Consider the following 22263-nt stretch of genomic DNA (forward strand, 5'->3'; position numbering starts at 1 on the left):
GATAAACCCAGCCAAGAAATAAGTGCACGTAATGTAATTTTATGGAAAAGCTCAATAAAAATCAAGAAAATAATGAAAGGCTTTAATTTAAACAAAATATTGTAAATATTACAAATGACGTTATTCAATAAAAGCACTCTTGATTTTAGTGCGCACGTTGCGTATCTTCCCACGCAATAATCCAAGAAACTTATTGCACGGCTTTTGTTCAATCTAGACAAAAGCGTGACGCTATGAATTATCATATCATTATCTGTTAAATCTTAAATGATTGGATTGCATGGTGTTGCGTCGTCGCGTAGACGTCACAATGTGAATGCCATCATCCACCTTGAAATACGAGGTCAAAGTCAAATTTGAATAATGAAAACCATGCCCTAATGTTTAGCGTTAGAATTAGGCTGAGTGGTGGTGAATACACATGCGGTTTTCTTATTTATTTTTTATTGCATAGGTAGGTGGACTAGCTCAGAGCCTACCTGGTGTTAAGTGGTTACCGGAGCCCATGGACATCTATAATGTAAATGCCGCCCCCTTGATATATAAGTTCTAAGGTCTCAGTATAGTTACAACAGCTGTCACACCCTTAAAACCGAAACGCATTACTGCTTCACGGCTGATATAGGCGGTGGTATCTACCCGTGTGGACTCACAAGGAATTCCTACCACTAGTAGGTTTAGTATGGTAGATAGGTCTGATAGTACTGCGTGATATGGCAAAATTTAATGGTTTAAAAAAAATTATACGCAGTGATAGACTGTTGTTGGGTAAAGGCAAAGTTTATTATTTTTTTGTAAATGTATTGATTGAAAAGCAACCTATAAAGGATGTAGTTTTTGCATTCCTTTCTTCTATGTTCCATCAAATGCAGCTATAAGTTAATCCAGAAAAATTCCAGAAGAAAAGGAGAAAAGGGACAGAATATTCCGGATACTCCAGAAATTTAAAAAAAATACAGACAATAGATTTCAAGGTTAAAATAATTTTAAAGTTTCAATTCTACCTCAGAATCGGTCAATGTAGCTTCTCTGATATTTTCTGCCCGCAGCGTATCATTCACCAAACACTTCTGGAAATATTATAATACTATGAATGATCGTACTCTCCTTGTATCGATAATCCTCAATGCTGAGGGATGCGGCCTCCTTTAATAACTTTCTCCTGAATTATCCTGCGCCACTCCTACGGCTGTGTGGATACCAAGGTGGAATGAAGTGTTGAGAGTGGAGCGTATTTGGTCCGATTTTTGGGCACATTGACAGAAGGAGAGGTGACAATTAAGAGAAGCTGCTGGTAATAGGTAAGGTATGCGGAAGAAGGCACAGAGGCATAAATCCAATGCGCTGGTCGATTGTACTAATACCACAGAATAATTTCCGTATACATTAATTTATCACGAACCTTTGAAATGGAGATGTTGATTACCGATTGCATTGATCTGATTTCGTCGCTGTTGTGCTTTAAGGATTTCTATAATTAATAAATACAAATTACTTAACTACTACTTAATATAACACTACCTATAAAACATAACATACATACCATGATATAGTATATACATATAAAGACTTTAGGTATAGTCGAACTGGTGGAACTTTTACTGGTGGTAGGACGTCTTGTGAGTCCGCACGGGTAGGTACCACCGCCCTGCCTATTTCTGCCGCGCAGCAGTAATGCGTTTCGGTTTGAAGGGTAGGGCAGTCGTTGAACTGTTAAAAAGTGAGACCTTAGAACTCATGTCTCAAGGTAGGTGGCGGCATTTACATTGTAGATGTCTATGGGGTCCGGTAACCATTTAACGCCAGGTGGTCTGTGAGCTCGTCCATCTATCTAAGCAATAAAAAAAAATAAAAAAAAGTTGCGAAACCCTTAATAAACTTTTAGGAAAACCCCATTATTATTTTTAAATTATTTTTAAAACTAACATAAAAATCTATCTTATTTCATCTTTGTTATGACGAATAAATATGACAAATGAGCTATACTAAAAAGAGGCAGTTAAGGATAATCAGGATATCGGATTTCTGTTGTTGGTTGTTTAATTTTCATTACCTATCTGCTACAGAAATGATTCTAAACAGTTTTCGGTTACTTTTCAAAATAAAGATACGACCGCGTGTGATTTTATTATTTTAAGGTGTTTTTTAAAACCTTAGGTATGCATATTGTGATTCCCGAGGGTGCGCCTAACCGAGATCCAGCATAGCAAGGTCCGATCGAAGCTTTCCGTTCCAAAATCCACATTTGACTCCTCGTTTGCCTTTCCTATGCAAAAATAAACGTAGATTTTAATATAACGAAATCATAAAAACTTTTTGGTCAAGCCGTGCCTTAGTTTCCTGAACGAATAATGGTTTTGTGGACGATTAACTAGATAACCTAATTTTTTTAAGTGCTCAGAAAATCTAATACGAGTACTAAGTCTAATATAAAATCGGTATATTTATTAAACATATAAATATTCTAATTCTGATTAAAAGAATAAAAATAATAAACCTGGTTAAAATCAAAGTTTTCTTGAAAGTAAAAAAATATATAATATAATAGGATAATGGGGAAAAATGCAATAAAGTACATACGACTGTGCGAGCCACAAGTACATTTACAAGAGCTACAAAAAGACAGTCCAAGCACAAAATGAAAAAAAAAATTTTTAATTAACCATTATAACTTTATACACATTATAAACTTTATACATACATTTAAATTATGATAAGCTTCTATATTTTATAGTTTCGTAAATTTCTAGAGAATAAAATTAAATATTGTAATTATCACCTGAAGGCTTCCTTTCCGTTGACATTCGGAATCGTTCCAGGAAATTTCCTTTTTCTTGGACGACTGTAATTATTAGTCACCTTTATGTTTATTGTTAAGTACTCGAGCAATTCGATTCTTTGTGATATTAACTTATCACATAGCGACAGCTCGGCGGAAAGCAACTAACATTTTACATGTCGATTATCAAAGATTGGTGATGCGCAATTAGATACTCGAATAAATACTTTACTTATACAATTCTATACAAAATTCAAAATTTAGCAACCAATTTACAAACCATAGACAAATAAAGTAAAGTATTTAGTAGCCAAATGGTTAAGATATTCATAAGATTCGTCAAGACGTTTCTAATTTGTTTTTAGCTCACTCAAATTCACTAATCTCATTACTCAATAAAATTAGCTGTTATCCCGTAAAAGAGATATCAATGTGGTTGGCGGTATTCAATTATGATTTCCATAATTTCCGGTAACCATTTCGCATCCCATTGGCGGTGAGCTCATTCACCTATCTGTGCAATAAAGAAATAAACAAAGCTAGTATATCGTCGTTGTCAAACCAAAATCTGCTATGTGCACTTTTTGAGATTTTTACTTTTTGACCATTTCGTATAGTTCACAGCCCTATCTACCGTATAAAAAAACTGTTATGTGTCTATAGCTTTAATATTTATCTATAGCTTTCATTTGATATAGTTCTCAAAATGTCACTTTCATATAAAATTTTATACGAAAATGTTTTTACTCGTTAATTGAAACTACAGTTTTTGCACATAGCACAGATTTTGGTTTGACAGCGAAGATATGTTCCAAATGCATTTAAAAGTACATAACATAACTTATTAAGGACTAGTTACTAAGCTCACGTGAACTGTATTTTTAATTAATGGAAATGTCGAAGTATTTCAGTTTAAATGAGGTCAAAAAATTGTTATTTGTTAAATTAATTTTAATAATAGTTACATACATCAATTACTTGTGGATCCATTTCACTTGCGACCACATTGTCTACACATGTTTCATCAGTTTTTAAGTCGATTTCTACCTGTTCATCAATGTATACAAAACAAAAATTAACTAATGTAGTAAGTAAAATGACAAAAGTAATTTTAAAATAATCATTATTTTTAATACATATTTATGTACAAAGTACTTTTAACACAGTATACACGCAATTAACATTTTTTTTTTATAAGCCGGCCATTTTCGAGAAAAAGCAATATGGAGGATATGTTCGTCTTGGAATATGGTTGCAAAAAAACAAAATTCAAAAATGGCCAGCCCATGTAAAATCGGAACCGTTGGAAATGCGAGCGGCGGCGTGCGTTTGGCTGGTCGAGAATATCAAAAATGTTTTCATATCGGATCGTGGTAGGCGCGCGGTGAGACCGCGTGCTCAGAGGGGGGATCATATCGGGCCCCGCAGCAGAACAGCTGACGTACAGCTCGTGAAACTCTGGACGCCCGCGACTCACTGCGCGGCAGCCCGCCCGCTTCTTCGTCGTCAAACTACAACCAATAAACGAAAAAGATCAATCACACTCGCATAACTCAAGCAAATCCATACGATGACACGTTTAGCAATCCTAACAATACATTAACTAAACATAACGATTTCGTAGCGCGCGAGCTGCCATCCCAAAGGACTTCGAGAAATTGTGTAGAGCAAATAACTCATATTGGTACTAATGACTAGAGATAGCAGTAGGTATATTGATTTAAGGTCGTTGACGTCAAACGTAGAGGATAATATGGATATGCCTCCAAAATACCGGAACTTCATATTTATTGCGATATTTGTTCCGGAATTTGAAAATGAGCTTGAATCTGTGTTTAAGGTGAAAAACGTATTAATAATATTAATCTGCGCTACTAGTACTAGCTAATAGTGAAAGAAATCAGTATTTTATTTTATACAAAAACACCTTGGAATAGTTACACCGTATTTTGTCCCTTTCTGTTGAATTAGAAATGACGCTTGTCAGTATGGACAAAATTTAGACAGGGCTTTTTGTTACTTTATCTCAAAAATATATAAATTGTATTCGATGAGGATTAAAAATATTTTCTTTCAATTTAAAAAAATTATCATTATTGATAAAATGGCATGTCCATATTATAATATCTTGACGCAAGTATATAAAATCAATCTACCTACTCCGACCACTGCTAATGACGAAGAAGTTTTAAAATTTACCCATTTCGCAGACCCTTTGGGATCATCAGACGTCCTAGGTTCCGGCATTTCTTCGGTAATGCTATCATCGTCATTCTCTTTATTAGCTTCGATTTTTTCGGCTGCGAGATCGGTTGTCGATGCCACTTGTACTGGTATCGGTGTTACTGTATCTTGCTGCGTCAAAATGCCAAGACTTTATTTTGATTTCAACCTCCTTTTAATTATAATTCTATTAATTTATAATTATATTAATTAAAAATTTTGTTTATGAAACAAATTTAGAACGATAGTTTCGGGCCAAATCTGTACAATAAAAGAGTTTAATTTTTTTCGTGAACGAGCTACATCACTGATGAACAATGAACTAAAACCTACCTACAAAGTGCGATTAACGATAGCGTGATTGGCAAACGTTTGCTTTTTAGTACAATGATAGCATGACAATGGACTTGCCGATAAGTTAATCCCCATTTTATCGACCTGAAGTGCCCAACTTGGACACTGCATGTCCAATACTTCCTTAAACCAACATGGAAGTCGACAAAGAAAGTCTGGTTTGATCAAAATAAAATATCTACCTTTGGGTCGTATACATGATTAGAAATGGTGGAACGATACACGGTGAAGGAATAATACCGTGTAATAAAAATCAAACCCGCAAAATTATAATTTGCGTAATTACTGGTGGTAGGACCTCTTCAGAGTCCGCGCGGGTAGGTGCCACCACCCTGCCTATTTCTGCCGTGAAGCAGTAATACGTTTCGGTTTGAAGGGTTTGGCAGCCGTTGTAACTATACTGAGATCTTAGGACTCATATCTCAAGGTGTGTGGCGCATTTACGTTGTAGATGTCTATGGGCTCCAGTAACCACTTAACACCTAGTGGGCTATGAGCTCGTCCACACATCTGAGCAATAAAAAATAATGAAACACAAAAAAACAACCAAGCATTACAAAAAACCACTACTATTCAAATGAGTAGAAAGGTCTAACCTTGGTCTCGAGTCCGACTTGGGTTAGAGTAATCACTTCGGGGGAGGAACTGCGTTTTTTTGTAATCGATGATAGCTTCTTAGTGATGCCGTGCTTGTGTTTCTCTGTGGACACTGCTGTGAAGAACAAAACCGTTCTAGATTTATTTTTATGTTCTAATGAATCGTACTGATGATAAAACGCGTCAAATTCAAATAGATTGTTATCGTCGACCTGCCTATTTTTATTGCAAAATAATTATGTGCTCTAGTTTAGAAGGGTATTAGTAACAGCAGTTTTAAAATACAATTAATCTTCGAAGTCATGTCTCGGCGGCGGCGCCATTCTGGCAATCGCTTAACAAAAGGTCTGCAAGGCGTTTATTTACCAATCAATTAAAAATCATAGATAATACGTCCTTTTTTCATATGTAGTCTAAACCCATTCAGCGTGGAAAATATAAAATAAAATTACTTAGTAACTTGAAAAATGACCCACCCCGCTCATTTTCTTTTCGCTCCCTGATTTCATCAAGATTTTCGGTACCTTCTTTCAAGTCTTCGTTGACAGCTGTCAAGTGGTAAGATTAAGCAATATAAGTAATTTACTCTGTAATTTTAAAAGCTGATCATTAAAAATTAAAGCGTATTGTAATTTAACATACGTAATATATTTAAGTTTAATTAATTTCGATATTTCATTATTATCGCTAAACAAAAACGAAGATACTCATGCTAACCATAGTCGTCCATAAACATAAGCATTCTGAAAAGCTTTATCGTAATATCAATTACGTATAGTAACATTTATGTTTTCTTAGTCTATGCTGAATGAAAAATTTGAAAATTAAAATCTGTAGCTAAAACCTATGCAATCTTTTTGGATTACTCACGCGGTACGCCAGGTGCTCTGGATCGTTTGTGATGTAATTCTGTGGGCGACTCTGGCAATTCAGGTCGATATGTCTTGTGTCTGGCTGACTCTACGACAACGACCGGTGAGCCGCCAGACCCTCCGGTGTTTTCTTTCTCGGACATTATTCAAACCTCAAGCATCCATAAGTGTTGATAAATATAAAAAACACACCGTCGTATCAATGTGTAAATTCGTATTTTTTTTTTTATTAAAGGCACAAATTCAGTTAAACGTCACGCTATATAAATTTTGACAATTGACTTATTCTTTCCGCCGTCTTCTATTTTTGAAAGTAATTATTAAAACTTTTTACAAAAGAGGACATTTTTGAAAATATTCATAGTTACTGTGAGAACTAAATTTTTTTTTTTAAACATTAATAACACAATTATTGCAGATTTTATTGAAGAAATAAATATGAAGAAACACATTACGAAAAACACAAGTAAAATGCGCTTATCACTGATTAAAAATAGGAACTGTATAAGATATTCCTATTTGTAAAAACAATGAATATATTCCGACTTTGTTAATCAATTTTATCATAAACGTTAAACTGAAAATGTAGACTTTCATGCATTTGAAATCTTCAGTTAAATTACAATGAAGTAATCACATTTTTCGTGATTTTTCCTAACTCAATATTTGTAATAAATTAATTGTTTAAAAACTTTTAAGCCGTGATGGGAATCGGAGTTTTTGACATTTATAGAGGCTCCATAGATCTTGGAACTAATATTTCGCCATTCGTTCAAATAAGAATAGACGACAACGCTAATAGCACCTTGTGTATTTTTTATTTATTGATGATATGATTGGACGAGCTCACAGCCCACCTGGTGTTAAGTGGTTACTGGAGCCCATAGACATCTACAACGTAAATGCGCCACCCACCTTGAGATATAAGTTCTAAGGTCTCAGTATAGTTACAACGGCTGACCCACCCTTCAAACCGAAACGCATTACTGCTTCACGGCAGAAATAGGCCGGGTGGTGGTACCTACCCGCGCGGACTCACAAGAGGTCCTGCCACCAGTAACTCACAAAAGGTCCAACCACCAGTAACTCACAAGAGGTCCTACCACCAATAGCTCACAAGAGGTCCTATCCATCAGTAATTTGTATTTTTTTAATTTTTATTATTCCCGTTATGGTTGCACGAGTTCACGGTCCTTCTGGTTTTAATTGGTGACCAGGGTCCATAGACATCAACCTCGTAAATGCCGCCGCCCACCCTGGGACATGAGTTCTAATTTCTCGGTTTTTACAGTACAACGGCTGCCCCATCCTTGAAGCCGAAACGCATTATTGCTTCACGGCAGAAATAGGCAGGTGGTTACCTATCCGTGTGGATTCACAAGACAATCTACCACCACTAAAAAAATATTGCATGTTTGAAATATAAACCTCACGCTGGGATGCTTACAGTCATAATACCAAATTTTCTAATTTTACTTTCTGCAGATATCTTTCTTTTTATCCAACATCTCCGTGTCTCGAGTGGTTTCAGGGTGGTAGGCAGTGGCCTGATTATATTCCTAGCTGTATCCGTATCCATGGTGGTAAACACCATCAGGCGGTGTCATCAGTTCCTCTTTTTCAGTACACAATACATAACATTGATCGACAAGTACCTAATTAGTAAAATATATCAAGATGAACTAAAAAATGCAAATATTTTTTATTGCTCAGACGGGTGTGCTTACCTATCCGGCAATCAGACTGGAGTCCATAGACATCACATCTTGAATAAAATTCTATTGCAAATAGCATTTATTACTTTTACAGTATGTTGGTTAAATACATAAATATAAAACAATTTAAAGAATAAAAAGCTTCTTCGAAATGGTCTCCATTGGCTGCAATACAGTCCTTTAAACGTTGAGGCCAGTTATCAATAGAAGCACGCACTCTTTCCATGGGAAAAAATTTCACTGCCATTCGTACGGATTGTTTTAGGGACTCCAAATTATCATGGCGCTTAGAGCAAGCCGTACTCTCTAAAACTGACCATAAATCATAATCCAGCGGATTAAGATCGGGACTAGACGACGGCCAGTCTTCAGCTCTGATGAAGTCCGAAACGTTCGTTTCCAACCAAGACTGCGTAGACCGAGCTTTATGACCTGGCGCTGAGTCTTGCTGGAAGGATCATTCTTGATTATTGAACATGGTGTTGTTAAGGGGCTTCACTAACTTCTCAATAATGGTATCTTGATACACTTGTGCCGATGTTTTGATACCTTTTTCACAAAAGTATGGCTCAGTCACTCCTTCATAGCTAATACCCCACCAAACGATCACTGAAGTCGGATAGTGCTCACGTTGCACTCTGTCGACTAATTGGGAAGCTTCCTTAGAGCTTTGAGCATAAATACGGTCATTTTGTTTGTTAAAATGTTACTCAATTGTAAATTTTTTCTCATCCGTAAACAAAATTTTTCAATTACCTCCCTTTGCGTACCGCTTCAGTAGTTGTTTCGATTTTACCACCCTATTCTCTTTTAAATTATCAGTTACTAGCGACCCGCCCTCGCTTCGTTTCGGAAACATTAAAACAAACATGAAACCAAAAAAATAAAATAAAAAAAAATAAAAAAAAAGTAGCCTATGTTCATCAGGGACAATGTCGGCTTCTAATGGAAAAATAATTTTTCAAATCGGTCCAGTAGTTTCGGAGCCTATTCGAAACAAACAAACAAACAAATCTTTCCTCTTTATAATATTAGTATAGAAGAAATGACCAGTACGTCTCTTATAGGCTGCAAGTTCTAAGTCATCTTTTAAAATACGCAACATGGTTCTAGGTGCTATCTTTATCTCCCGAGATAAAATCTTTTACTTTCGGACAGGATTTCTTCGAATTCTTTCCCTTACCGCTTTGACCACCTTTTTCGTACGAACATTACGTGGACGGTCAGATCTTTTTCTGTCACAAACAGAGGAGGTCTCATTGTACCTATTAATAGCCAGGTACACAAACATTTTACTAATACCAAGCGTATGGAGAGTTTTAAAAATTGCATTTGGCTCCATACCTACTTTGTGTATTGCAATCACAGCGATTCGGTTCTTTTTATTACCCCACTCCATTTTAATATCGCAAAATATTGTACAATGTATTGGCGCCAAAATGAGAAAACTCAATGAGGAATCATATAAAAATGACAGATTCCAAATTCAAATGTAATATTTTGTTTATTTTTAATTGTAACAGTATTTATGGCCAGACTAAGTAGATTATAATTGCTGCTGAACTTAAATTAATATGAAATCATTTTATCCACATTCAAGGAGATTCAATCAAAGTAAAAAGAAAAATATTTCCGTGCTATCTAAAATAATAAGTGACAATTCTTCTGTCATAAAATGTAATACCTATTTTTGTTTTTGCAGTTAACACAAAATTGTTTGTATTATAATATTTTAAATGAACTATCATAGAGGCGCGTGAATTTCGCAAATATGCAGGGAAAGACGAAAATAAAATGTAATGGAAAATAAGCAGCTTACCTCTAAAAAGCTGTTGTCCATCCACGAAGAGAGATTAATACGAGAATTCGATTTCGGTTTGACTGCCCATAGCTCATCACGTCCGCTCACCAAACCCCTTCTATTAGGTATGTGTTAATACAGAAACGAGTACTATCGTAAGTAATTTATATTATATAATTTATAATTTATATTATCATCGCACCTCCCGCCACCGGAGCAGAGTTCATCCATATTATCTGGAACCGCTGCGTTCGCGGACAATGCGTTTCCAAAGATCTTTTTTGCCACGTACGTTCCGGCTTTGGAATGAACTCCCCTCCGCGGTGTTTTCCGAGCGTTATGACATGTCCTTCTGTAAACGAGGCTTGCGGAGAGTATTTAGTGGTAGGCAGCGGCTTGGCTCTGCCCCTGGCATTGCTGAGGTCCATGAGCAACGGTGACCACTTACCATCAGGTAGGCCGTATGCTCGTCTACCTACAAAGGCAATAAAAAAAAGAACTATATATAGTACAAAATGATATAACATATCTGTAATTTGTAAAAAAAAACATATTGTAAAAATTAGGTGCACAAATTTATTTTTACGGTCTTTGACAGTCATAGTAAGTCATGACAAAAATAGGCTAATGGTATTCCATAATTTCAGATTTAGAAATACAAAAGAAAATTCCGAGTCAACGTCAAGTCTCTCAAAGAGTATTGGTATCTATCAAACCACGGGCACCGCCTATTAAAACATTGTACATCACCGAGAAAAGCCGTTTTCACTGTAAAAAAGTTAGTCAGTTCACTTCCTTTAGCATTTAAAGTCCCAGGTAGATTGTTGCACCCTGAAAAATCATATTGCATCGCATCGAAAAATCACAATAAAATAAAATATTGCATCTTGTAAATATATACTGATGCAACATTAAAATTAACGCATCACCTACCTAAGTTTTATATGAAGTACACTACCGCGTGTACACTCCTTGTGCTGACGCAATTAATTTTCATGCCGATATAAATAAATTCTGTGTATATTTATGAAAAGGTATTTTTTTATAATATTTTGTGAAATATTAATGAAAATAATGTGAATAACGATGATTGCCGCTGATACTTATGAATTAATAATAACAATTAAAATTTTAGCGAACAGATAAATCCGGTTCAAGACTTGCTATTGGTGACCATTCATCATTTACATCAGGTAAGATTTAAATATTTTTGACAAAAAATCCTTACATTTTTATTGTAAAACTTATCACTATTCTAGATTTATCACAAAGTGACGTTCATGTTACTGGTTTGAGCAAAAATCAAGAAAATTCAAAATTTTATAAAGATAGAGAAAAATCTCCTTCCAAAGAATTAAGTGAACCTTCAAGAAACCTAAAGAATGGTAACTCCGAATGTAAAGTGCGTGATCTAAACGATAATTCACATGAAAAATGTTTCATTTTTACAAATATTGGACTAAATATGAACGACAATTCTACTAACGTAAGGGACACTAGATGTGTGGGCCCTAATAAAGTCGATTTTGCGACTTCTATTGTTACATACACTTCTTGTCAAGATTCGACACAGCTATTACCTACTGCAATAAGTAAGTTGAATAAACGATTAGATCATTTAGAACGAAAAGTTTTAAGACAGGACATGGTCATTCGATCGTTTAGTCCAAATTTACATTTGTCTTCGTCAGATGAAGAGACAAAGGAAAGTATGATGAGGAGTAATTCAGCGTCAGGAAGACCCGGTTGTAGCTATATACAACAATACAGCCATATACCAGAAACATCAGCATTTCAAAGGTATGCTCATCAAACTCCTTTATCTCCGAGTAAGGCCACAACTCTTGAAAAAGAGCATAACTCTGAACAGTATGGACGAGATTTTACAACATACGACGGAATCACGGCTCGTGGTAGACGTCAATGTGCTTCAGTACCGTGCAAGCGCGATGATGCCCCGAGATTAGCTGCAGAGAGAGTACATAAAATAAGACACAAGCTCAACCCCGTCCGTGATTATCGCTTAATGGACACAGTTCACTATTTGGCACAAGGAGAATTTGCACCTCGCGATGATGGCATAAAATTAACACCATCTAGGGAGGCCGTTCTCAGTGATATCATTTATGAAGATGTTTGTAGAACACACTGGCCGAACACTCGTCTGGGACGTCGCCAACATCCGGAGAGATGTAGCGAACGCTGTACAACTAGAGGTGAATTACAAAGATTGATTGATAGTTTGCTGCGGGAAAGAGTAGCTCATGTTGAGCGACGAAAACGACGTCATTATAGAATAGTGAAGCTTAATCATAGACATGAAAATTGTAGGCCAGCTGTCGGCAAAACAGGTGACATTATAGTAGCCAGTCACAAAAACAGACAAACAAGTGAAGATATGATCGCGAATGACCAGAACCGGGGTAGTGAAATAGTTTCCGATAAGAGGCGTCTCGATGAAAGTTCACATAAATATCCAAAGAGCCATGATAAATTGGGAACGAGTGATCTACATCATAAAAATAGAATTCTAATTGACGAATGTAGTCCAGGTCCTAGTAATACTGTTAGATCAACATCGAATAGAGAACCCACATGCTGCTATCGCACATCAAACGCCACAAAGTCTGATAAACATTATGATGAACCTTGTAATGATATGTGTTTTCATAAAGAGAGCAGCAGCAAGCCTCAGGTTAAAAATCCTCGTTTAATAATCAAGAAAGAAGCGGTAAGACGCGGTCACAGCAGTCGCGAGGAATCTAACCTTGAACATTATGTATTGCTCCCGACTTTGGTAGTCCGTACTCCGTCAAATATGAAGCGACAAAAGAAGTTTAATGAATTATATCATCGGATTTTAAGTAATGGTATGATGATTTTTTTAATTCATACCATATAATTTAATTGCAGAAAATATTTCATAAGCCTCAAAAACTAAACTTAATTTTAAAAATGTTGCAATTCGTTCGATCTCATTAATTCTTTTTTCATTATACCTCATGTTACAGTTGACTTATTTATTTTACAGCTCAATATTCATCAACTCATTCAGAGGTTGACGGCTCATCTAATCCTGATCCGAATAAGAAAGACATTGGATTCAACATACACATAACGCTTTCAAACAGTACTGAAGCAATACAAAATTAAATTTTAATGAACAACAAAATTTTACCTAAAATTACATTTTTATAGTAATTACTAAATAAAATCGAAATACGTCATTATTTACCCTCCTTTTAATTAGATGATCATTAATTTTTGAATACCTACGATTGATTTATTACATGCTATTATTATTCATTAGTACATACTTAATTAGTAGATACATATGTAGGTGGTTTTGAAGTTACCTATATTTTAACCTTTTTTTTTTGCTTAGATGGGTGGACGAGCTCACAACCCACCTGGTGTTAAGTGGTTACTGGAACCCATAGACATCTGCAACGTAAATGCGCCACCCACCTTGAGATATAAGTTCTAAGGTCTCAAGTATAGTTACAACGGCTGCCCTACTCTTCAAACCGAAACGCATAAATGCTTCTGCTTCACGGCAGAAATAGGCAGGGTGGTGGTACCTATCCGCGCGGACTCACAAGAGGTCCTACCACCAGTATGGTACGACTACACTTACTTAAAAGAATTGCGCTTTTGTCTATGAATGTTTCTAATCTGCAGCTGAGATCTTATCTGAGACTGCGTGTAAACAATTCATTAGCTTCTTTACTTTTTAAATTTTGACTCCTTCAAGGTCAGGTTAAGCGGCTGAGGCTTTTATATGACAATATGTTTGGCTACTATAGCAAGATACGATACCGTATGCTATACCGCACTGCTAATATCGTATCTCCATATTATATAATACTATCCTTTAACGTCATCTTAACTCTCCCAGTAATCTGATGCATTACTCTCAGACTTGTTATTTTGTAAGAGTAGATTCGCGCTAGACGACTAGTGTTGAAAGTATAAGAAGTTAAATCAAACACAGCATGGATACTTGATGCATCAAATCGCCTAGTAAGATAACGAAAGGAAGAAGCACTCATTAGTAAACAATATCGAGATATTTTTATACAAACACTTGGAAACCTGTTGGCGTAGTAGTAAATGTTGAGCTAAATATATTGACCTTGTGGAAGAGCAAGCCGGTCGGCGGTGTATCGTGTTCCGATTCGGTAGGCTGCTTCTGACCCTGTGGAGTATCCCGGAACACCGGCATCATCGCCCGGACGGCCTGGTAGGGCCGCCAGACCCTGGACGGAGATCGGACGTCGGGTGTAAGAGTGCAGGGGAGTCGTTTAATGCGATAGGGCCCTAAAGTATCCTTGGGCCCGCGGTCTGCTCCCAACAACGCAGATCGCAGATCGTCAAGTCCCATATACCACGCGCGCGGTTACTTCGTAGGGAGTTCGACCCCCGCACAAAAAAGGAAAAAAAATACGTTGACGTATGCATCTTAAGTGCTTAGTGTCACAAAAGACAAAAGTTGAAAAAAACACCATCCTATTCAAATTATAGTCTACGAAAATTTTGTTCATGCCGTAAAAAGTATTACGTTGCATTTTTTCGATGAAGAAACCTGGCTCCTGACGCCACAAATGGTGATCATTAATTACAATGTCAGCTAGGCGTCGTTTCAGAACGTTTTTTTTTGCTGAATCAGTATCATCTAGTATGAAAATGATTTATTTGTATTTTATATTTTTTGATGATTTTATGAACCCCTATTAAAATTATTTTAATTTGCCCTTTAAAAACGCTATAATTATGAAAACCAGGGAAACCGTTGTCTTTTTGGCGACATGCAATATAGTAAATATTTTATATGTTATAAGTACAGCTTGAGAGTGAGAATCGCAAATTCTTCAACAAATCGCAAACAAAAAAGCAACTTTTCCAACCATGTTCTACGAAGGGTATCTCGAAACATGGAGGAAACTTCTAGAAGGAGGTAACTCATTCTATATATAAATTCTATAAGGGCTCAAAGACCTACCTAAGGTTAATAGGTAAAAGAGATTATCGGATACCATTCCTCGGGACACCGACAATAAAATCTGTTGAAGTATTTTTTACCTACTTTTGACGACGTACCCCGTTTTTTTTAAAACAACTGACTTCGCAGAGTTATTAGCTCATATTTCAAAACCAGTGTCTTTTTCTTACTGCTTTGGAAATCATGAATACACACTTGGTTCATAACACTAAGCGGTGAAATGGTAGTAATCATTCGCATCGTGTACTTACCATGTTTTATTTCTTTTCATAGAACGATGAAACATGTATTCCAGTTATGTAATAACTCCTGTGAGCTCGATTACCTACTTCATTCCCTTTTCTTCTTTCTCCATTCTATATTCACATTTACGCTAATAAAAAGTTTAGAAAAATCAAAGACTTCTAGCTGTGATTGTACCTATTGTGCTCTATAGAACTGATGAAAGAATATACCCATGTTCTAATCGTCTCGAGCTAAACGTCAATGTTGATTTCAGTATGTGGTTGCCTGCTTCAGGCGGGCCTCGTGTTACAGTTAATTGTGAGACATTGAAAAAACTGCATTATGTAAAAAATAGCCACTTGAAGTTTAGCGCGCAGTGGGTCTGTGTTGTATTCACAGTGGAAAAGATCTGGAAAATTCTGACTAGCCCAATTTTGCTCAATATTACTATTAAAAATATAATTGTATTCAAAACGACGGTAGTCAACAGTTTTTTCAATTTTCTAGAAGGTTAATGTCGTTCTCACTAGAAGCATTTTTTGATTGCGAATCGTCTTATTACGCAAAAGGTCTTGGGAAAAAATAATCAAAAAAATTCTGTGTCGTGCATTCAAGGGTGGACACTGTTAGTGAGCATGGAAAACTACCGGCTTTTGTAGCACGATGTGAGTCGGACAAGCCTGTGAATTATTTATTAGCAGACTTCGAATTCGTAAAACAAAACTAGAATCGATAGATGACTAAATTTCGAATCTAGATCTAGTAATCAATAGGATAAAGTCGAATATACCTTTTGTAACAACTTTTATAGGGATTCGTCTGTAGGTTATTTGTTTTTTTTTAGGGGTAACAGTCTCAACACTTTAATGTTTAATTATCTGTATATTATAGATAAGCCAAGACAAAGCAGTTAAGTACGCAGAAACGGTCTGTCCATGGATTTACTTTTTTGTTTAGTAACTAGGACGAGTTACTGTTATTATTTAAAAAACTTATTTACAGTGTAGTGTAGTGTGTATGTTGGTACATTCAGAACAATTTTTATCCTTTAAACATCCTTAAACTTGCATTTTAGTATAGGTAATATAATTTACTATCACACAGTGTTATTATTAAATACAATTCATGTAAAAAACTGTATCAAGAGTCAAATATTTATATCTTACTAGCTGACCCGGCAGACTTCGTAGTGCCTCAATCGATAAATAAAAGACCTAAGCTTTTGTATAAAATAAACATAAAACACAAAAGGAATCCGTCCGACGTGGGACACATCAAAGGAAAAACAAAATTGGTATTTTTATTTAATTCCGAGCACTTTTTCATATTTAGCTACCTTCTAAACCTTCTCTGGACTTCCACAAATAATTCAAGACTAAAATTAGCCAAATCGGTCCAACCGTTCTCGAGTTTTAGCGAGACTAATGAACAGCAATTCATTTTTATATATATAGATAGATTTTCATGAGTTGCCGGATGCAGAAATAAGCAAGTGGATTGATCAGTATCGAAAACGATACATAGTTTTAATAATAAAGTCATCATACTTTATGAAGTATTATGGAAAGCGTGAAGAAGTGGTTAAATGAGAGGAATGCCAAGAAGAACGGTCTCTACGTTCACTACAGTCCGCCAAAGCGTGAGTATTAAAATTTCTTTCGTATCACTATGGAAGAAAATTCGAAAAATGTCACGGTAGTTATTCATGCTTTTTTTAAATAGATGTACGAAGCAAACAGGCTAAATTTGACTGTAGTGTGCGTCATAATCTGTGGCAATATAAGACCGGGTGCCTAATTTGGATTTCAAAATTATATGCTACCTGAAATTTTAATTCATTATTTCGGAATCTAATCAAGAAGTCTGTGATTTGCGGCCATTTTATGAAGCAGTAGTTCGTTTCAGATTCTGTTATACAATATGTACATTACAATTGAAGCACCGGATAAATCAAGATCGGTGACGGTATTCAACTAGAATAATAAATAAATAAAATATATTATATATGCTTGGACATGATTAATTCCAGCAAAACTCTCATTCATAATAAATCAAAGACAATCAAACTTATTTTAATTTGCTCTAAAATCAAACTATTAAATTTTAATTCTAATGCAAACTAGTACTTATTTCATAGAAAATTTACTCGAACTTCTGTTTTTGACATTAAAAGGCATGCAAGACGACTGGAAAATGACCTAAATTACTTGTCTGGACGCATGGAACATCGCGTGATATGGATAAAAAAAGTTGCACCCTCTTTTGCAGGAGTGGCGGTTTTGTAAAATAAAAATATCTAAACCTTTTATAAAAGTACTTATTTAAAATTGATTTAGTAAGATTTGATTATACAAAGTGAATAAAATACACAGATTACAAATTAAATTAAATTACAAAGAGTCATTAATATTGTTAATAAGTTACTAGCAATCTGTTCTAAATTTAACTGTAAGTATTTTGTTAGACTTTAAAACTTTCAACAAAACATTTACTCGCATTTTCATCACATCTAATTAAAAATAATGACTGGTTTAAAAAATATATAAAAGTCTTTCATTTGTAAAAGAAACTGGAATGATTCCATTACTTAATTTAGGTTATAAAACTACACATTTGGCGTATATATATATGCATCTCAAAGAAACCCTGTGGCATAATGAAAATCAATTTGAAAAGGTTTAACACGAAAATAATTTCATGTGTAAGAATTTCAATCACATTATGGCTGGCATGCATGCTTTAACTAAATCAAATATGATTAGGTCACCGTGGACAAGGCCTTCGCGTGATCTAGAACAAGAAAATTTCACATTTGCATATAATAAAAAGTTAATGAGATCAAGAGCGTGGGTTAAAATGATTCCATATTAAATGTATCTGTTATTTTACCTGCATAATTCATGTTGCTCCAGGTTTTGGCAAAATTTTTATGACCCGCCACCTGCCTGTCGTCACCACCCCGCCTATTTCTGCGGTGAAGCACTTATGCGTTTTGGTTTGAAGGGTGGGGCATCCGTTGTAACTATACTGAGACCTTAGAACTGATATCTCAAGGTGGATGGGGCATTTACGTTGTACATGTCTATGGGCTCCAGTAACCACTGAACACCAGGTGGGTTGTGCGCTCGTCCACCCATATAAGCAATAAGAAAAAAAAAGGTTGGATTGCATGAAAGACGATATTATTATGTGTAAGAAGGGTGTGGGCGAAGAAATGGTATATACATATATGGATAGAGGACTATGGAAAAAGAAAACATGTTGCGCCGACCCCAGGTGACTGGGAGAAGCGCAGGAGAATAATATAATGAGTCTACCATCATAAGTGATTAAAATAATCTATAACATGAGTACGTTCGAAAAAGCTTATATTAATCTTGGTTCAGTTCAATAGTTTGACAGGCTGGCCCGGACAAATCGAAAATAATGAAAAAAGTAATAATACATACTTATAACGCATATTTTAATTGTAGTCTAGTTCAAACGGTTACTACGTGATCTTGAAATATTGTCTTATTAAAACCGCAGACAAGACAATTCCATTATATTTGTATAGAGATGGTAATCAACCATGTGAAAGTGAAATTTCACTCATCTTGCATGTTAGTTTTCCAGACAGACCTCCACAATTGTACTAGTGATTGTTTGCAATGGAATTCACCATTTCTATCACATATTTTTAATGTACTATGGTAGTTTGCTTCAAATATTTAAGACTCAAGAATGAACCATAGTTGGGTGTCAACGTTTACATACAATGTTTAATTTATTGTGCGCTTTATTTCTTTAATAATTAATTATAATCTTTGACATTTTTACAATTAAAATACGTTGTAAGTTCAATTTTTACATGTTTCAGTTTTGGCGGGCTTCTGTCTCTCAACCACAGACTATATATAACACTATGTGTAGTGAAAGCTGCCAGTAGCGGTAGATCCATCCATCTACAATCCATCATAATTTTATGACTGAGTTCTTTAAATCATATATATTATTTGTGAAACAAGCAGTACAAAAATCTATGTTAAATATGTTAAACATAGATACAACCAAAACAAGTTTCCACCATTAACAAAGTGAAACATACTAGTAAATATTAATTCAAAGAACTAATAGAGCATTATTGATTTTTTTTTAATTAATTTATTCATACTGTGGCCAGATCTGACAAAACATTTCCTTTAAAATGAAGTTTTAATTATGTAGTTTACGATAGACATCGCTTAGTCGAAGCTCCCCGATATTGCCGAGGTGTATCGTTAATCCACATCCACCACATTAGAATCAGCGACAGCTAAAATCAGAATATTTGAAACAACTTCATGAAATAATATCTTCTGAGACCCTTTTTTTTTGCTGAGGAAGAAGTCGCTGGACTTCCGCCCTCCTCTAGGGATGGCGGGCAGGGCATGTCGGAGTCGAACCGACTAAAAACCTCCTGTCGCACAACAGCCCACATCCGAACCTCGCATGAGACAGAACTCATGAAAAGGCAAAGGGGGAAAGTGAAGCGTTTAGTGCGGAGCACATCTCTCCGATCACCCTCCCTTTCGGGACACTGGACCGGCGGTCGTCGGCGCCACGATCACCAGCCCTCTCGGTCGGCAGGCTAACCGTAGTCCGCCTAGATGGCGCCGGTTAGAACGCTTTATCCCACGAAATACCCCGCTGGGTCAGAACCAGCGTGGGTCAAGGATAACCAGCCTTCCATCACCCGGATGCTCTTGCGTAAGACAGGTGCAGAGCAGCTTGCACGTCGTCTTCTTAGGCTCCCCTCGCCGGTCCCTAGACCGACATATGAGAGGGACTCGAAGGGCCAGGGCTTGGGCAAGATCCGCCTCCATGGCCCCTGCTCGACGACGGGCTTGTGCGTCTCTCATGCGCTCCGCTACCTCCTTCTGCGTGATGGTACACTCGCAGAAGTTAAGCATCGCCTTCCACGACTCGTTGCCGGGAACCCATGCTAATATATATTTTTAAATCAAAATAGTATATTGCGCCCATCAAACATTATGAAACTATCGGAATCTTGTACTAGACATGGTACCTATTTATTTAAAAAATTTAAACTATCTTTTAACGCTATCGCCGACCTGCGTGATGAAATCCATGAATCATGTGGATACATTAATATTATGGACACGGGTCACCGGCCACCAGGGTATTCACCTATGACATCGTATCGAACATTCATCAACTGTCAACATAGTATGGTCTGAAATAATGGGCTTTTAAATGTCCATGTTTTGAGAAAACTGAATACTTTGACATATTGAATATTTTTTTAATTGAAAATGACGCTTTTTTAGGTCTGCACTGTATGGACACTAAATTTCCGATGTGGTCAAACCGTCAATATTCAGAATAAATAATAGTTTAAAAAAATTAAAAAAGAGCGCGGCGCAAATAGACTTAATGGATGTACCTACCCGCACAGACTCATAATAAAACCGTCATACTAATATACGTCGTGTTTAGCCATTAATAAGAATAAAATAATGTTGTATATAATACCAGTTTAATGGTGTATTATAATATACTTTAATAGAAATGACAATACACCCAATCAATTAATTATTCCCTTTGTATTTTTCCAACGATATTTGTTTGTTGACTGCAATGTTCAGTTAAATAACAACAGCTATTGGCATGACAGAAGTTTCGCTTTTATTGCCTGCTGTAGTTTTAAAGATGGGACAACCGTTATACAACGTAATTGAGTCCTCGCCTCATGACTTAAAATGAGCTAGCTGTAATATTAATCATAAGGTCCTGTGAAAAATATTAATGAAATTGTCCTTGGAGTTTATCACCGTGGTCGAATCCGAAATCTTAACTTAAAGTTGATTTAAAATACTTTTTAAAAAGATTTCTGCGCTAAGACACAAAAGGCTTCGTATATGTTTTATCTATTGCAAATATTTAGTTCATTTTGTTTGAAATTCATTAATATAATTTTTTTATGCAGCTAACATACTATGGTAAATTTTACTCAATACAAGACGTTCTAAGTTACGTTTTAAATTGGTTGATACACAAAAACGGAATTTAGCGATAAAAATTATTAAGTTGTTTTTTTACTGATTGAATAAAGTGCAAATAAGGTTTTACTCAAATTAATTGTAGATATTTGAATTATCACCACTGGACTACATATAAATCGTGTAATTAATGCATCACCAGTACATAAAATAACTATTCTCGCTAAATTGCAAATTTTTACACGTGCATTTTTTTAAAATTCCTAATAAAACAAAGATAGGTTCAGACTTAGAAAAGAACAAATTGAAACTCCAAAATGGTATGCGTATAAATATATGTGATGACACAACACTAGATTTAATAACCCTTGTTCTGTAATAATAAAAATTATCATTAAGTGCCAGTCTCTTACAAAGCCCTCCACTACCAATAAAATTATGTCAAATGATGAACGTGGTACCGAGACAAAAGTGTCTAAAAATGATGTCATTATTACCTGATAGGCCCGTTGAGACGTAAGCTAGAGCTCTTAATAACTTTGGAAGGGTGTGTGCTTATTGCGAGTATCTTAACTTCTCGATTGCATAAAAGCTAATTCAAATTTGCATGAAGTTAGAACAGCGCCCCTAACGTAATACTGGTACTGTACTGGTGGTAGGACCTCTTGGGAGTCCACCTAATCGCCTTATCGTTGCCGCCGCTGACTACTCCCC

At 35.7% G+C, this 22263-nt stretch overlaps 3 protein-coding genes across 6 annotated transcripts in view; 2 read left to right on the forward strand and 1 right to left on the reverse strand.

Moving 5' to 3' along the window:
- Positions 1-20: 20 nt before the first annotated feature.
- On the reverse strand, positions 21-7296 carry LOC149502504 (uncharacterized). The gene is made up of 10 exons (XM_089729084.1): positions 6824-7296; positions 6430-6501; positions 5953-6068; positions 4979-5134; positions 3749-3826; positions 2780-2842; positions 2153-2266; positions 1403-1471; positions 1005-1070; positions 21-213 (listed from the first exon to the last, which is right to left on the reverse strand). The coding sequence occupies exons 1-10, from the start codon at positions 6966-6968 to the stop codon at positions 121-123; spliced, it is 972 nt and encodes a 323-aa protein (XP_089585210.1). The 5' UTR covers positions 6969-7296; the 3' UTR covers positions 21-120.
- Positions 7297-10153: 2857 nt separating this feature from the next.
- On the forward strand, positions 10154-13565 carry LOC149502505 (uncharacterized). Its single transcript, XM_089729083.1, has 5 exons — positions 10154-10466; positions 10989-11119; positions 11477-11534; positions 11601-13211; positions 13373-13565. The coding sequence occupies exons 1-5, from the start codon at positions 10340-10342 to the stop codon at positions 13492-13494; spliced, it is 2049 nt and encodes a 682-aa protein (XP_089585209.1). The 5' UTR covers positions 10154-10339; the 3' UTR covers positions 13495-13565.
- A 3548-nt stretch (positions 13566-17113) lies between these two features.
- The window catches only part of LOC149502506 (uncharacterized), a 42784-nt gene continuing 37634 nt past the window's right edge, over positions 17114-22263 (forward strand). For all 4 annotated transcript variants that reach the window (XR_016323396.1, XR_016323399.1, XM_089729085.1 and 1 more), the window contains exon 1: positions 17114-17207. Coding sequence is in view for 2 of the 4 variants with exons in the window: in XM_089729085.1 (XP_089585211.1) it covers positions 17129-17207 (79 nt within the window). In the remaining 2 variants the exon portion in view is untranslated. The remainder of the gene's footprint in view (positions 17208-22263) is intronic.

Source organism: Bombyx mandarina, chromosome 08 (assembly GCF_030267445.1).
Source record: "Bombyx mandarina strain Sakado chromosome 08, ASM3026744v2".
NCBI classification, from domain to species: domain Eukaryota; kingdom Metazoa; phylum Arthropoda; class Insecta; order Lepidoptera; family Bombycidae; genus Bombyx; species Bombyx mandarina.